This window comes from Anthonomus grandis, chromosome 22 (genome assembly GCF_022605725.1).
Source record: "Anthonomus grandis grandis chromosome 22, icAntGran1.3, whole genome shotgun sequence".
In the NCBI taxonomy this organism is placed as follows: Eukaryota; Metazoa; Arthropoda; class Insecta; order Coleoptera; family Curculionidae; genus Anthonomus; species Anthonomus grandis.
In genome coordinates this window covers 10,089,685-10,108,433 of record NC_065567.1, presented here as the reverse complement: position 1 = coordinate 10,108,433, position 18,749 = coordinate 10,089,685, and the positions used below count along the sequence as shown (strand labels likewise).

Below are 18,749 nucleotides of genomic sequence, written 5' to 3'. Positions count from 1 at the left end.
TATTTTCTATGATAAACAACACAGACAGACAATTCACAATAATTCGGTTTTAAGAAACAGTGAAACAAATACGTTTAAATAAAGGATACTGCTAAATTATCCATTATCGTATTAAATAAGGAGAAAGCACGAACTTATAAATATACCTGGACTGCTAATGCATATGGCCACGATACCCAAAATGACCACTGCATGATGGCCGCCATTTTTATAGTGGTTGTGTCCTTTTGATATTGGTCACTCTTAAAATTTTTAGTGTTGCCAACAAAAAATATATTAAATAACGGTAATGAAGTTGACAACGCTGACGTTTGACGTGTGAGTACTTGCCTAGTTTTTGGCGATTTGTAAACGACGCTTAGGTATATCGTCTGGAACAGGCGATGTATCTTTCTCCTTATTTAATACGTGAATAATGTATCACCATCTTTATTTAAAGGTATTTGGTTCAGTTTAGGGATGAGAGTTCTAGTTCCTTGGGGTGAACTAGTTCCTTAGTTCTAGTTCCTCAAGCGGAATAGTTCATTGAACTAGTTCTTTAGTTTACATTAGTTCACCAACAATATTGTCAATATCCTATGTATTATTAAAGGTAATGGTTTTTCGACGCCACTAATCTTTGTTATTTTATGAACCGAATCAATATAACATACAAGGCCGCTCATTACATGCCTTGTAGATGTTTATTATTGAATAAACAATAAATAATTTATAAGCGATAATGAAATATTATAACACATGTATGACTAAACTATCAAAGTAAACAAAAAAAAACTTATGTGAAATGCTCGGCTACATGAAAAAAACCAAACCAAAAAATCCACTTGTAAATGCTGTGTTTATCATTTGCAAACAAGTATACTTTAAACTTAAACCAATAATAAAACAGTTACATATTAATTAAGGGTATAATATTAAACTAAATAAAACAATAAACTAATGCAACATGCTCAGTAACATGGAAAGACTAAACTAAAAATTGCTATTTAAAAACAGCATTTGGGACATTTTTTTAGATTTAATTTGTGATCGTTTTTCCGTAATAATTTGACCCGCTTTAGAAAAAGTGCGTTCACAGGGAACTGAAGTGGCCGGTATACAAAGACTTTTTTTATATATTTATAAATATAAAGAGTTGAATACACGTATCGCCGTCCATACTACCATCCCAGTGGATCATCTTCACGGTTAATCAAAGGTTCGCTAAGATAACGATCCAATTCTATAATAGCTGCTGCTGTAGGTTTCACTTCTTGAATTAAATTACTTAGGGTATACAAAGACGTTTTTTTATATATTTATAAATATAAAGAGTTGAATACACGTATCGCCGTCCATACCACCATCCCAGTGGATCATCTTCACGGTTAATCAAAGGTTCGCTAAGATAACGATCCAATTCTATAATAGCTGCTGCTGTAGGTTTCACTTCTTGAATTAAATTACTTAGCTTTGTCGAAAAGTGACCATTTTGTTGGTGGTCTTAATTGCACTTTCTGAACATCCTGGGTCGGTGGAACTTTAGTGGTTTGCGAAACATTAGTCTCGGAACTAATTAAACTAGGGTAGATACAAGATAATTTTTTCCTTAACATTGAAACACAATTATTATATTTTCTTTCGTTTCTGAGTCCATATTTTTTAAATCTTGGATCTAGATCTGAACAGTCGATTCTGTGAAAAATTCCTTGCCTTTCACATCCTAAAATCTTTTGAAAAAATTGTCTCTAAATATTTCGAGGACGGCTTTCAATTCTGGTTCTTTAAGTTGCATATAATTTTCCTGGGTATGATCATAAATAGCATTAACAAATATCAAAATCTTAGATATTGTGACGTTTTTTTCAGCACTTATCTCCACAGTAATGTCTTTAAAAATATTCAATAGAACCACCAGTTTTTCCAAAATAAACCATTCTTCTGTACTTACTGTATTTAAGTCGGAATTTTCTAGTGCTAATGTAGAAATCAGTGCATCTTTGATTGTTAGTGCCCTTTCAATCATATCCAGTGTGGAGTGCCATCTGGTAACCACATCTTGTTTTACCTTCAATTCTGGTAACCCCATTTAATTTTGGATCTGTTTCAATTTTGTAAGAGTTGCCGAACTTTGCTTAAAAAAGGTTACAATGGCTTTAATTTTAGTAATAATAACACTAGCGGCAGTAGCCTTTAATCTATTCTGCACTAATAGTTTGAGGGAGTGTGCGAAACCGCTGCCTGACTTCCAACCGCCGTTTCTTACCGCTGCTAGAATATTTTCCGCATTATCGCTGACAACACAGACCACTTTCTCGCCTATTTCGAATTCTTCAAATTTTGCTCTTAGAAGGGCTGTTAAATGTTCAGCAGTATGCCGGTCACTGTATGAAAAGCAATCTATTAGGTGGGATTCCAACGCAAGATTATCATTTTCTTCTAATAAATAGTGAATAGTTAAGGCTGTATAATTTTCAATGATTATCGATGTCAACGAATCTGTTATTCTGTTGTCACACTTAAGGAATTAACAGAATTCAGTTGCTCCTGTATAAATATTTCTAGATAAGTTTTTCTAGTCGGTACCTTATAGCCGGGAGCAGCCATTTTCATCAGTTTAATAAATTTTGGATCTTCAACTAAGAAAAATGGATAATACCTTTTAACAATCATGCGCAATAACTGACAGTCCAATTCTTTACGTTTATGTATTGACATCGGTTTGGTACTCGTCAAATAAGTCGATATGTCCGTTTGCAAAACCGAATGCGACAGTTTACATTTCTTAGGCTGACTGGCGCCGTTGCTTGTTATGGGTTCTAAAAAATATCTACCCTTAGTATGGTCCCAAGCACGATTAAAAGTTACCATCTCTAATACCATTACTTACAATCATTATTAATTTAAGGTTTTTCGGAATGTAAATGCTTGAAAGTTGTTGCATTCTCTGTGTCGGGAAAAGAGAAGGATCAAGTAATTGGAATGGTGGACTGCATTCTTTTCATATGCCTATTTAAGTTCCCGAGCGAACCTCCGGAGATCGAAAAAGAATGCTTACAGTAGCTATATTTCGCTCTATTATTATCATCGGTTAAAACCTCAAAGTGCACGCTTTTTTGACATTTTGAATATAAATATAAGAAAAATAGGTCAATTGACATTGTATCACAGTCCAGACAACACTATTCACTATTTTCGTAACCCAGAAAAAATATTTAAAAAAATTAACTTCTTGAATAGGTTATGTACCTATAAAATTCAGAAAAGCGATAAGACGGTGTATATTGTTAGTATTGTCTGTCTATTTTATAGCGTACGTGTAAATAAAAAATTAAATAAAATACGTTCATAATATTTTTGCCGACGTCATCATAGTTAACAGGATTTTTTTTTGACTTAGTCTGTACGTCCAAAAAATTAAAATAACCAAAGACCTCTCAATATAACTTATAATCCAGGTATCAAATTCTTCGTAAAAATAAACTTTTTATAAACGTCGCATCTATCCGTCACGTCGCGTCGCGTCGGTTGGCTGAGTTGGCTCGATTCTGTCCCGTATTGCAACTTGGAACTGCGAAGAGAAAATCATATAGTTCCCGTGAACTAGTCATTTAAGAAATGGGAACTAGTTCATTTCGTTCCGGGTAAGGAATAGTTCATTGGAACTAGTTCGTTCACGAACTAGACACCTCTAGTTCAGTTTCTCAAAACCGAATTATTGTGAATTGTCTGTCTGTGTTGTTTATAATAGAATAATATATTGAGTTGTTGACAGAATAATATATTTTTACTATATAAACTCTTTATAATTACAAACCCTCATAAAATCATCTATATTTTGATTCTTGTAGATGGTATTAATGTGGAAACACTGTACATGGAAGGAAAGTAAAACTTGGAATAGTAAAAATAGAAAGAAAATAAGTGTTTTTAACTGAATTTGTTATGTAAATACAAGCAAAAATTTAAATGAATATCATGATTTTCATGGTATTAGGATTTATAAAATTAAAGATTATCAGAATGATAAAACAAATATTTTAAAGTGCATGCATCTATTCCAAGTTGATTGAAACCTTGTCTCATTTTAGGTGAGGATTACTTTTTTTCATAAATTTTAACGAAATTCTTAAAGAAGTAGCAGAAAAATCACAGATCTAACGCAACTATCTTAAATTCTTACCTATATGTAACATGTAACTTTCTATTTTGTATTTTTGTAAACATAACCTCTCAAAAACTTTAATTGTTTTGTTTCCCTACAGTTGGCACAACTAAAATTTGTCAGAGTGACCAACATCGAAAGGACACAATCACGCAAAATTGCGGCCCCCTAGTAGTGGTCATTTACTTTTCATTGAATTGGCAGTCCAGGTATATTTATTAAGTTCGTGATTATAACTAATCTTGAGTAATATTTTCTTTTTCTCCCTCCCTAAACTATTCTTCTTTAGAAGTTTAAGCAACAAGAAGCAATTAATAGTTGACCAATGCGAGAGACCATTAGTTCCATAGAATGTTAGTCGCCTGTAAGGAATGTTGACGTATAATTTGATTGTGGACTAGTTAAATTTCCCGCGTCATCCACTTTTGTTACACACAAAGGAGTGACAAAGAAAGGGGTTTACTCCTATGCAAAACAAACTGCGCGCGCTTTTTGTTTGGCATCGCTGTCAACAGTGTCATTCCGGTCACATTTTTAAGTTTTATCTCTTTCTTTTATTTGGAAAGTGGTTGATGTATTAGTGACTCACGTGGCCATGTAAAAACCGTATATTTGTGATAATCGTAGTTTTTTTAGTAGTGTTAATCTTAACTTGTTATTAAAACTTGCTTAAAATGAATCGCAAACGCGGATTTGGGTTAGAAGAGTTACACATAAATGAGAGGCTATCTACCAAGAAGGTAAGTTGTATGATTCACCTTATTTTGGGTTCTAAACCTGCTATTACTTGTTGCATATACCATTTAAAGACAACCAAACAAATGTCTCATATTAGAGTTCAGCATCCTTTTCGTGAAATCTGTTTAATATATTGTAAATATATTGTGAAAAATATGAAATGTCTGACAAATTTGATGCTTACACAAAGGCTTTGAGAGAATAGTCTTAAGAATTTGTGTAAAAATAGTAGGGTATCAAGGATTGGGTAACTAAACAAAAGTTATTTAACCTCTGTTAAAAAACATTCATTAAAACACAACCAGACAAACAGAAATGGAGTTAAAACTAATGATAAAAAAATATATTTAAATTTTAAGATTTTAAATGAAATTCTTGACATGAAAGCACTGCAAGATTCTTATATTGACTTCGACTTCACTTTTTAACTTAATGACTGCAAATATAGTTTACAAAAAATACTAAATAGCAGAACAATATTATTAATGGTAACAACATTTGGAAACAATAATTTGGGATTACCCATTCCAAAAATTTCCTTGACTAAAAGTTCAATCATATAAGAGGTATTCAAAATATTTAACCATGTGTCTGTGAAAATCAAAAATTTAGATAGTGAGACTTTAATAAAGTATCCTTAAGCAAGGCCTTTTATTCTCATGAGGAATTTTATTATGAAGCATTGTAAATTGCTAGTATTGTTAATTCTCTTGTAAACTTATAATTGTTGTTCTTGTTTGTTTGCCTTTTGCTGTTATTTTGTTAGACATAAAAATCACTAATTAAAGTTTTTTGTACTTTTATCTAACATTTTTTCTTTTTTAATACAGCTTTGTAAATAGGAGTGTTAGTTCCTGATACAATAAAGCATGAATGATTGATTGAAAATGAGGATGTTGCTTCCTTCAAAATTGGTGTAAAGGAATCACTTCTTAAGGGATTACTCGATGGCAATCTATGGCCCTTAAGCATTGTTGAAAGAATTTCTCCCTCATTGCAATCCTATATCTAAAGCAAATTTTCAGCAGGCAACCATAAGGAATACTGATTTGGCTGTATTTATATCCCACCTACCATGAACATGTCTGTTTATGAAAAGCACTGTAGAACTACTTGCACATTTCTGTCTGTTTATGAAAAGCACTGTAGAAAAGTTTGTGACCTGTATAAAAATGTCTTAATGGTTGGTCACTTTAATCTTCTTAGTATATCTTGTAAACCCAGGGAAGACCTACCCGGTCTATATGCTAGTAACATACTGTTTGGTAGGGATTCTATTGTCTATTGTTGATTCGATTGTCTCAGTTCAATGGGGTGGCTAATGAATATGGGTCAATTTTTGTTTTTTAAATCTTGATTTATCCTTCACAATTAAATCTAATGGTCTTGTTAATCCTGATCCACTCTTGAACTGGTAATGCCTTGTCTTAATCCTAAATATTTAACTTCACCTGTGACTTATTATTATGACTTTTAACATGCAGATTTTACTTTGATAAAAAATTATCTTCTAAACTGGAATTGGGTAACAATAATGTTTAATGCTGATTTAAATGTTAATGTTGCCAACTTCATAATAATAATAATAAACAAAATTTATTATGTTTCATGACAGATTTACAATAATATATACGGAAAATAGTAATAGAACATGAAAAATAAAAGGCCATGTCAATGCAGAGTTCAGGAGATGCCAGACACTGTTTTATACTATTGTTTTGATATGTATGTTCCTATAAAAAGTCATTATCCAGTTTGGTTCTCCAGGGGATTAAAAAATCTTAGCACACAGAAAAAAATTGCCCACAATTTATACAAACAATCTGGTTCCATCTCTGATTATGCAAAATTTAGCTCATAAGACTGGAAGCCAGTTTGCTATCTAGGGATTATTATAGCCATTATTTTAGTAGTGCTAAAAGTGCTATAAAGGCCAGCAAGTCCTTCTGGAAGTTCCTAAGATCTCAGTCTAATGGTGGTTCCAATCTTCCTAGTGTAATGCTCCTTGGTGACACTAAGGCTGATTCAGAGCTTTTTGCAAAGCATTACTCTTCTGTTTATGATACTAGCTACCAAAATGCCTCATTGGATTTTTGATTTGAAAAAATGCTGGCATTCTTTTTATATCCCTTTGCACAAAATATTTAGTGATTCATTGAATCAAGGTTTGTTCCCTGAAAATTGGAAGCTGTCCAACATTTGTCCAATATTTCAATCTGGAAATAAAAATTATATATATTCCATATATTCCAAAGCTTTTTGAGGCTGTTCTGGCAGAGGTTTTTCAAGAGATTTTGGTTGATCAACAACATGGATTTGTCAGGGTCTCTCAGTCAATACCAACCTTTTCATATTTACTAACTTGAAGACTAAATGCCATGAGGTATAGTAAATCATTTTAGTAAAGTTTTTGAGAAGGTTAACCATTCCATTTTGATTCATCAATTGTCTGGCACTGGCACCTTGTTATCTTGGATTAAATCATATTTATGCAATCATGAGCAGCAAGTTTAAATTGATGGTTGTTTGTCTCGAAGCTTTGTGGCTTTTTCAGGAGTTCCACAGGGGTGCATCTTGGTTATCTCCTGTTTAATCCATTTATAATGATCTTGCTCTTCTTGTGAAGTCAACAGTTCTCCTATTGGGAGAATTTAAAACTATAGACAAATCTGCTCTCCTCTACATATTGAAATTGTCGAAAATGACATTAATATAATCTTTTCTTGGTGCCAATTGCATGACATACTTAATATTTTCAGTAGACAAAGGAGTCTGTACCATGTACAATACTGAATTAATTATGCAACTCTAAAGCATGTTGATTTAGTAAAGGATCTTGGTGTCTATTTGGACCCTAAGCTTTGTTTTTTTCATCATCTTGATAATATTGTATCTAATACAAACAGAATGTTGGGCGAGTAATGAGACCATGTAGGGATTTCAGTATAGTATTCCTGTTTTTCAATCTTTGCATATACTGTGGTCAGGTCTAATCTTGAGTTTGCTAATGTAATATTGTCTCTTAACTATCAAATATCAAGGATTGAAAATGTTCGGCACAAATTTTTCAAGTTCATGAGATTTATCATGATCTTTCAAGATCAGGTACACCTATTTTTACTGATCAGACTATGTGATTATCTATCACTAAATCACTTGTCAAGTAGAAGGGAGTACTATGATGTATGTTTTGCTTTTAAGGTTCTAAATGAATAACAAGATGTTATGACTGCCTTGCTCTCTTCTCAATCCATGTGCCACCTCATTCAACCCGAAATCATTTACTTCTTCATGTCCCTTTCTGTCAAACACCATACGGTTTACAGAATCCAGTCCACACAATTTCTGCAACCGCCAACAAGCACACACAAAATCTATATTTTTTTCTCTTGCTAAATTGTGGTTTAGAGGACTAAGTCGGTTCCAGTCCTATCTGAGCAATAGGGTTCTGTCTTGTACTTATAGAAAAATATGTAATGAACACTATTTGAGTGGCACTACAGATTTTGATGATGGCACCCAGAAACAAATACCATAGCGAAGATGTGACTCCACAAGGGCATGATAAGCATTTTTTGCCATGTAAACATCTAAGTTCTTAGAAGTTATTCTAAGAGCATAACAACCTGATGACAGCCTACTGCACACTTTATTTATGTGTTCCTGGAATTTGAGTCTGTACTCAATTTTTAATGCCAAAAACTTGTAACACTGTCGAGTTGATATTGGCTCTTTAATGATAATAGAATTTATTGAACATTTGAAACTTAACAGATTTGTTTTCGAAGCATTAAAAGAAAGTCAATTTGCAATGCCTCATTCCCTAATTGTAAGCAAGTCAGCATCCAGAAACATTTTCAGTTGGTCAATGTGTTTTCCATGCCAAATGATGGTGGTGTCATCTGAAAACATAAGTCAAAATATACTTTATTTGCTAAGTTTACAAACTTGTGCTAAAAGCTTTCTAATCCTGGAATTTATAATACTAGTAGGTATTTGGTTACACAGGATAATAACAGGATACAGAATCAATTTTGATTGTACATAGGAGCATATTTTATAAAATTAAACAAAAAACTAAAAAAGAAGAAAAGAAAAGGCAAGAACTAACATGAAACAAAAATAATAAAAAAAATCTGATCAACAGATATATAATTAGTTTTAAATATTAAAATAAGTCGATAAAATACTCTTCAATGCTGTAGTAAGCTTTTGGTAAGATTAATTTCTTTAGTTCCCTCCTAAACTTTTTAAGGTCTGTAAAATCCTGATCGAAAAAGGAACATGATTAAATATTTTACGACTAATAAATATAAGAGAGTTTCTCGTAAGTGAGGAGGTGGGGATTGGAAGAGATAAGTTGTTTACTTGACAAGTATTATGACTGAGGATAGTGGACTAACGGACTTATGTACGAGTGGTGCAGTTTCCATATAAAGAATGAGAAAACTGTTAAGTAGTAAATAACCCTACTTTTTATGGCGAGCAAAGGAAAGCCATATATAAAGAAAAAATATTAACGGCTCCAGGACACAACCTTGGGGAACCCCTGTAATAGGCTGTAGTTCTTCCTGTAATAGGCAGTAGAGCAATGACTGAGTATCTGTAAACTGCCAAAATGTACAAAAAATTTTTTTGCAATAGGCTATTGAAAATTCAAATACTTTTTCCATAAGAATTTTAAGTTTATATACATATACAAAAGTACATATTTTTTCAAAATACATGAATAAGTCTTTCTCTCATTTCCTTCTTCTTTTCAATAATTGAGATAGTATTTTATAAATTGATATTTATATATTTCTGACATAATACCCAACAAAATAGGTAATTATTCAGTTCAGAGGCTAGTTTTAAGAGGAAATTAACTTTATATTTTGATACCCATAAGCTGTCAATTTGTTTAAAATGTTGAATTTTTTTATAACTTTTTAAATCATATTTCTAGTAAATTTATTTATTCAATTTTGTCTAGTTGAAATTTTGTCACTTAATCATTATGTCTTTGATTTTGTGATTAAGGGTGACCCATTAATTGAATGCCATCAAAATTGGAATTATGTACCATACTTTCCTTGTACCTCAACTGTGTTTACCATTTTGTGAATATTGTGCTTAGATTTCAATTCATCTTTTCATAGCTTTATTTATGTTGTTGCGTGTTATAATATCCTGGAATTGAATAAAAAGATGTCATCAGTATGCTGCAGTATCATCACAAAAGCAAAATTAATAAAAATGACATGGTAATTGGTAGATCATACGAATTTTTTATTTGAAATTGAAATTCTGGCATGGCTTGTTTGATTTCATAACAAATCTCTTTAGTCCATATTGCTAATAAATATTGAGGGTTTTATATTGCTCAGTTTTATATGCATGATGCAAGAGATAACACAAAATACATGCCCTTTCTGTAGCAGAAGTAAAGCTGTCACTCCTACTTCAAAGAATGATGGCACAATAAGCCAAAAGGGTACCTGTAAAAAAAGGATAATAGTTGTCAGGCTATGTTGGAGGTGAAAAACTGATGCCAAATATTAGCGAAGCAATCTATGGGTACCTGGGAGGACAAGCTACATTAATAAAATCTAAATATTTGCATATATGCTAATACTTATATAATATATAATAAATTATTTGTATCATACTATTGTTTATGACTGTTTTATTAAGTATTTAAATGTATAATATTAAGCACCATCCAGTCAAAGAAAATGTACATTTGATAGATCTTCAACAGTTTTGTCATGCCTTTTTTTGCAATCTTGACTAGATTAACAATTGAAATAAAATGTATAAAATAAGTAAATAATATATTAAGTAACAGTGTAGTGCATCAGGCCTGTAAAGCTCCTTAGTTTTACAATAAATTCTCTATTTTTAATTTCTGTTGTTTCTTATTATAGGAACTGGCTGAGAGAGGACATAATCGTTCATGTCCAGGACCTATAAAAATAAGGCGCAATATAAGTTCAAAAAGCTGCAACAAAAAACTTACCCTTCTATGCTTTAATAACAATGGTAAGTTACTTGTTGATTTAAGAGACAGATATTACCTTTTGGTTTATCTTTTTGTTTAGCTACATTGAGTCCTGCATACAATCCAAATGAGAAAAACTCATATTTAGACCAAGTGTTTACCAAACATGGTTGTTTGGGTGAAGGCAGCTTTGGCAAAGTTTACAGAGTCAGGAGTAAGGAAGACAAAAAGCTCTATGCAGTTAAATGGCTAAAGGCTAACATTAGCTTTAAAGATAGGCGAGCAGAAGTTAAAAATAATGAGACTATTGGATTTAATGAAAATTGTGTACAGTATTTTATGGCTTGGGAGGAAAACTGTGACACTTTTATGCAACTTGAATACTGCGATATGTCTCTTGCTGACTATTCAAAATTAAACAGTGATATACATGAAGAATTACTTTGGAATGTTTTGTATGACATTAGCAAAGCCCTAAATTTTTTACACAAAAAGAATTTGCTGCACCTAGACGTTAAACCTGGCAATATTATGATGCGTAAAGGCGTTTTTAAGTTAGGAGATTTTGGGTTGTTAGTTGACTTACAAGGGGTAAGTATTCTTTGTTATAACATATTAATAATAATCCTATTTTCTATTCTCTATAAGATGATTAAATTACTTTAAATGTGTTTGAATATAATGAACTATTTACTTCTTTTGTGCTGGATTTGCTAATTTTAATTTTCTCTCTTGTTTAATTAATTATTGAATCCTTCGCGTTGAAGTGGTATATTCCATGTATTCATAGATGCCGTCGTAGTCCACCGGTGGCACACAGTTGTTTTTTGCTGTAATGACTTTAATGGGTTGCCAAGTAACATCAAAACATCAAGACGGCCAACAATTTTGCTTCTTACTTTAAGAAAATCATCTTAAAATCATTGTGATAACATTGCTTTTCCTTTATGTTGGCGCCCCATTATTCAATTTTCTAATATCCGTACTTTTTGAAGGAAAACCAAGTGTTGAAATCCACTTTATCAGATGGAGACTCAAAATATCTTGCCGTAGAAGTATTGGAAGGAATTTATACTAGTTCTTGTGATATTTTTGGTTTGGGACTTTCAATTTTGGAACTAGCAACTGACATAGAACTTCCTGAATATGGAATGCTATGGCATCAACTGAGAAGTATGGTTTTGCCCCCTATGTTTTATACAAGTGAGTTTAGTATTTATTCATAATTAATTAACGAGTTACATTTGGTTTTTAATTTTAAAAAATCAGTTGGTTATTTTTAATTTAAAATTCTTGGTTTCTTAGAAAACAGTTAAGAGAATAAAATGCTGTATTTACGGAAACAATAATTTTTAAAGATGAATATTTATTTTCATGTTATTGAAGGGGTATCAAAATCACTCCAAAAATTGGTAGAAAAAATGCTTCAACCAGAGTACAAGTTGCGGCCATCAGCAGAAACTATCTTATTATTTCCCAAATTGGGCGAAATTGCAAAGAGGGATGAAAGATTGGAGAGAGAAGACTTTGCCGTAAGTTTGCGTTAAAAATATTCCGTTTTATTTACTGCTCACAATTATATTATATTATCTATATTATAATATATTACTGAAAGCTTCCATAACAAGATACTGATTTATTTCTTCATTCTTTATAACTTTTTATCAACATGGACTGTTCTTGTTCTGACTAGGGATTTTTTCCTAGCAAACATTGCAAGTTAAATAAATTTGTTTATTTTTTAGGCACCATATATCAAGTCTGATAATGAATATCAGGTGGTACCTTTATCACCTATTCGTCTGATGGACGCAAATGACAACAATAATACTACGACGCCTCCTTGCAATGGAAGGTCCTTGTATCAAGGATCCTCGGGATTCTATGAAGAACGTTGTAGATTTAGGTAAGTTAGTTTAAAAAAATACTTGTTTAAAATATTTTCTATACATTGAAATACCATAGCTATAATAGCAATGGAGAAAAAGGATACCAGCAACAGAACCCTATTAAAGAGTGGCACCTATTTCATATATTGGTGATATAGTGGTGGTTGAGTAAATATAACCCAAGTTCATCAAAAATTGAGTTTAAAACAAAATCTAGGCTGCAGACCTGTCCTCATTACTGTAGTTTTTATCATGGTAATATTTTAATTTACGGAAGAATATATTTGAATAATTGAGGCAAATGATAAATAACGACCTGATTAAAGTCTGTTGTACATTCTATATTTCAAAAAGAAGTATGGATTTTATTTTATATTGACACCAAGTTAAATCACATATTATCCTTAATTTGTTATGCCATAAAAAGGGTGATGAGTGTGGCAGGTGTTGTGCTGGCTTGAAGTGTATATTTTGCATTAGTGGATTCACATTTCAGTTATGGAATTTGCTCTTGGGTGTCAAGCTTTTGACATCTTGGATGATTCCCTTGTTCTCACCAAATTAAGATATTTTCGCTTACATGAGTCAGTCATAAAATTACTGAGAAGCTATTTAGTAGGTAGAATGCAGAAAGTGCCCTTGAATTCAACTTTTTATGATTACATGAATATTAGTCAAGGAGTTCCGCAAGGTAGTATTTTGGGCCCACAATACATTGCCCAATAATCTCAAAAACTATCGATTGTGTCGTTCACAAAAGCGATGAAACTCAACTTTAGTAAGAATTAAGCTATCTTCAATTTATAATGAAATTTCACTTTAGAATAGGCTTTTGCTGCTTCTGCTGTTTTGATATGTATATATTTTATAGATTTTGACATAGGTTTTTTTTTAAATTTTTTGGTATTCTTTTGCCAACATCTTCATTTTCATTAATTTCTTATTTTTAGATAGGTAATAACAGCCGTTCATTGTTTTACGCAAATTTTTCTTGTTATTCCTTTCTACACAAATGTCTATAAGTTTGGAATAAAAGAGTCTTTTGGATATTCCGCAAATAAGGAAAGCAGGGAAAGGAGGTTCTTATTTACATGTGTATCTGTTCATTGATTTCTTCAGGCACCTAGAAACTAAAAAAACATAGATACCTACAGAAACCATAAGTTTATTATTTGTTCCTCTGTGTCATCTCTTATGCATTTTTTTTCATTTCCTGGTTGCCCTTTTAGTTGAAATTATATACTTAGTAGTTATGTGTTATTTATTTCATACATGCATTTGACAATTCTGAAAAAAAGGTTTTCAAACACAAACAACAAAATTACTATTAATCTCTTATTTCAGAGAATATGATAGGAATTATGACCGAATTGATAAAGAAAACCGAAGCAGACATGTCTTATTTCGCAGCCCTGAATTGGATGACGAATTCGGTGATTTGGCCAGCTGTCTTACCGATTCTGGGATGGATTGTGAAGAATCTTTGGGAACTGACAGGGAAGATGAGCTTTTTGTTGTAGACTCTCTTCCATCTTCAACTCCTGTTGTAAGACCTAGACAGACGAGGCGCATTCCGAAAACAAAGCTTCATTTTGGTGAATAGTTTACTGGTAGGAGGTACAAGTTTTGGAAGAAATTGATATTTAAGGTTAAAGCTGAGTTTATATTTGTGATATTAGTACATAGAATGATTATGTAATGAAGTGTCCTTAAATCATATTTTTTTAAAAGATAGGTTTTTAGACAACATTACATATTCATGTGTGGACATTATTTATGTGATCAGTAATTACTTAATTCTTTAACATATTTGGATACATTTTTTTCGCGTAAGAGAAGAGATGTTTCTTTTGGCTTGAATAATTAATTAAGTAAATGTACAATATCCATTCATTTTGAAAACAAGTATTGTTAATGAATTAAATATATTCAATCATTCATCATTATCATTATCAAGATGATTACCAGTTTTAGGAGTCTTATGGCAACACCTTAAACATCATCTTCCAAGTCATATTTTGTACGCAACTGACTGTATTCCTTTAAAAAAATTGCTTTAAATTATCTTCAAACCTTTTTGAAACCCATAAAAAGTTGAGTTTATTTTCGTTACTAACTACAAGTGTTACTCGGTAAAGAAAACCATTACTATTATTTATAAATGTTGTTAATTGTTTTGCAAAAGCAATTGTGATTATATGTAGAAGGCTGTATATTATAGCAGTACATAAGTTTCTTGTGCAATTTGTTGTGACAGTAACAACAAACCAATTTATAGGTGTGTACACATTTTATTTATTTTTATTCATATGTTTTATGCAGGTTATAAAGCTAATAAATTTTAACAGTAACCCGGCTGAAATAGGACATCAAATATATCACAATCCACCCACATTTTTGATGTACACACCTATAAAATGCCTCATTTTTATAAATTTTGCATATATGCAGTATCAACATGATGGTTAATGAAAAGTATAAATCGTTTTCTCAGATGTTTCGCAAAAAAAAACTTTTAGCACAGGTGAATTTTTTGGAAGGATTTATTTCAATCTTCCATATTTTTAACCTTTTTTCTCTTCTTAGTTAGTGGGTTCTGTTTCCACATCTTCAAACCCGTAATTTTTTGTTGTATATAGAAACCCCGAACGCTTTCTATATAGAACGTTTACATCCTTTCACTTTCCGGTGTTAGCATTTTTATAGTCGAGTAATCAGTTAAAAAGAAGAAATCCTTAAAACCACCCTTATTCTTAGCCTTTACTTAAAAAGTTTAACAGAACTTTTGAGAAGAATGAACAGAACTTAACTATTCGTTGTAAGGAAAATGTTTTTTTAAAACTTCATCTTTAATTTATTTATGCTAATATATTGCACAATCAAATCTTCATCTTCTTCATCAATTTCATAATCTATTTATGCTAATATATTGCACTGTACTGATAATACAGTGCTGAAAAATATGCTGGAATCAATAGTTAACTCTTATAACCTCTTATAGTCAAAAACAAGGAAAAAGTTTAGTAAGTTTAAGGACAGCAGCCCTTAATTTTTTTACGAAATACTGTTGGAAAATTAATGCGCATACTTTTCGTTATGTCACTCTGTATATGTATGGCCTAGATTTTATTATATCGTACTTCGTTTTTTATCTTTTAGTATTTTCTTAACCTATTTTGTTACTGTTGTATCAGAGTTTTAAGTGCTATCAGCATATAAAAATTGCTACAAATATTTTCGGGCATATTTAATCTTTTTTTTTAATTGTTTTAATTACATGTACATTTAATGAAATATACAATTTATTTACTTGCACATTAATATGGACTTAAAAAAATAAATGTTTCTAAAGTCAATTTAATATTACATGTGGAATATATCCACATTATTTATTTATTATTTTTTTAGAAATAGTCTTTGCTTAAGAGTTTAGTAGTGGTAAATGACTATGTTGGTAATATATTTTCATACCTCACTAAGTAACGCACTTCATATTTATTTTTATTTAAATTTTACGTTTAATACAAGGAAAATATTATGCAATTTTTGAGGTTTTTATTAGGAAATTTAAATTTCTGTAGAAATTAAAGAGATTTTTGGAGCAATATTTATTTATAATACACGCGTATTTGAGGTTCCTATATTAAAACCATATGTGATGCAATAAATGTAAAAATAAGGTTCTCGCAATATTAGGCTAAAAAACTCGGAAAAATACTTTTATTTCAGAATGTATATTTTAGTTTTTAGTTTCATTTTTCAGATACACCTCAACCGGGTTGTACAGGTTGGGTTGTAAGGTAATGAAGCCAGTTTTAGAATTATCACTGGCTTTGTTTTTTTTTTTTCATTTTAGTTACTTATGCATTTATTTATTTTGTCATGTTTATTTTTAGTTTATCATGTTGGTTGGTTAAATGTTCTGTGGTGGATTTGTGATTTTAGTTTAGTATTTTTGAAGAGTTTATTTTTGTGTTAACCATACCTATTAGCTTATTAATACATTTTTCTATAACAAAAACTTTTTTGTTTTATTACAATACTATTTTCACTCAAAAATGAGTTTAAATAGGTTCCAGCGAATTTTTATTAAGTATTTTTAAAATGTTAAGACGATCAAAGTAAATATAAATTGCCTAAAAGAAAATCGGAAAAGTGAAATAAGTAGTCTCCTGAATGCAGAAGTTACCAAAAGTTACAGATGTTTGAACGCGACTACTTAAATTAACCTTTAAGTCTTCTCGTTCAAGTGATCTTTAAAAAAAAGATTATGCAGTTATTCTTTTAGTGATGTTTTAAAAATAATTTAGTCTAACTCTAAAAAGTTGGTGTTTGACCCGAAGGACTTGTGCTTTTCGGGGAATGGGGAATTACCTTTCTTTTTTAATTTTATTTTCTTCCAAAAACATTACAAAAATACTTCATTATATTAGTACTAATTTTTTGAATTTTTAACCTAAAAAACTTGACACAAATGAAATGGCAGTACGCTTATCCAAGTAAAAAATTTAATTTAAGAAGGAAAATAACTAGCAGTTTAAGAAAAGTTAAACATAAAAATAAATGCTCTATGAAAGAACAAAAAAATATGTGTACAGGAACATACCTTGAAAATTGCCGGAAAAAATTTCTCAAATGTAACAAACTATACCTGATAAATAAGTTAGGTCCATATTCATTATAGAAATTTATACTTATTATTTGATATTATGCTGACAACCACTACAAGTTTAAAACTTTTGGATCTTTGATTTTAAATTCTCTAAATAAAATTGGTTTGATGTCCAATCCAAAATAACTTCAGATAATTCGGTATCACTCATTAGTCTTATTTTTTTAAATATAGGCAAGTAAAAACTTAATAGGGTGGTCAGTTTTTAAATTATTTAAAACCTAACAAACAAAAAATATTATGCATGGCCTCAACTGATCACATCAATCGATTATTTGCAGGTGTTCTTGGTTCTGTATACATAATATATTATATCTTGTTTTTGTTCTTTTATTTCCTGCTTGCATTTTTCCTTAAACTAAAAAGTAGGAACACCTGTCGGTAAGGTCCTTATGCTTTTTATCTCTCTAGTTGTAATATAGAAAACCAATATTATAAATATTATTTATATCACTCCCATTTTAACATTTTTTTTTTAAATTATCTCCTCAATAAGACATTCCCTCAGACAAATATACCGAGTAAATATGTCAGTCTGGAAATTCAAAAGAAGACAAATAATTCAAAATAAGTTCAACTATTTACTGAAATATTAATATTTGCCTGGTATCTGGAAGTATGCCATGGATTTATCTGTTTTTACTAAAAGTTATTTCGTATTGATCTATTCTGATTGATCAAATCAATCAGAATAGTTCAATTTAAAATTCGTCTTCAGATGACACTCGCCATTTTTTTAACATTGTTTATGGCTAATGACCAAATAAAAGCCTTTTCGCAATATTTATAAGGATCTCGCTCCTATTACACTTTAAGTTAATTCCATTTAAAATTTGCCAGTAATACAACTTCAGTAGCCGAAAACTTGGGAACTCATTTTGTAGGACGACTGCGTTAGAAGTTCTAGCATGTTCGTTGACCGGTTCGCCAGACAAATTTTTCAGAGTTGGGCTGCCTATAATAAGTAATATGTGGCCTAGGCTGCGTGTCTCGCTGGAAAATTTATCGTTTTTTAGGAAGAAGTGGTGTCTAGGAAACCATCCCAAGCCGAAGAGGTCTAAGGAGAACTGGCTATGAAGACTCCACGAAAGCCTCAACGTTTTGCTGAAGATGGGGTTTCCATTCACCTTAAGATATGGCAGATTTTTTTTGCTTGCTTTAATATAAGATTTCTAGTAAACTTAAAAAGCGTTCTGTGGTTGTGATAGATGGAGTTCGCGACATTTAATCCTTTCTCGAGGTTTTAATCCTGTGGTTGGCTCTGTAAAGTTGGTTTGTAAGGAATATATCGTTTGTCTTAAAGCCGTTTGCAGACAATTACAG

The 18,749-nt window shown here is 31.1% G+C and overlaps 1 protein-coding gene across 1 annotated transcript; it reads left to right on the top strand.

Moving 5' to 3' along the window:
* Positions 1-4,500: 4,500 nt before the first annotated feature.
* LOC126748782 (membrane-associated tyrosine- and threonine-specific cdc2-inhibitory kinase) lies at positions 4,501-16,775 on the top strand. Its single transcript, XM_050458232.1, has 7 exons — positions 4,501-4,884; positions 10,792-10,906; positions 10,966-11,456; positions 11,861-12,068; positions 12,252-12,397; positions 12,611-12,771; positions 14,099-16,775. The coding sequence occupies exons 1-7, from the start codon at positions 4,819-4,821 to the stop codon at positions 14,355-14,357; spliced, it is 1,446 nt and encodes a 481-aa protein (XP_050314189.1). The 5' UTR covers positions 4,501-4,818; the 3' UTR covers positions 14,358-16,775.
* The last annotated feature ends 1,974 nt before the right edge of the window (positions 16,776-18,749 follow it).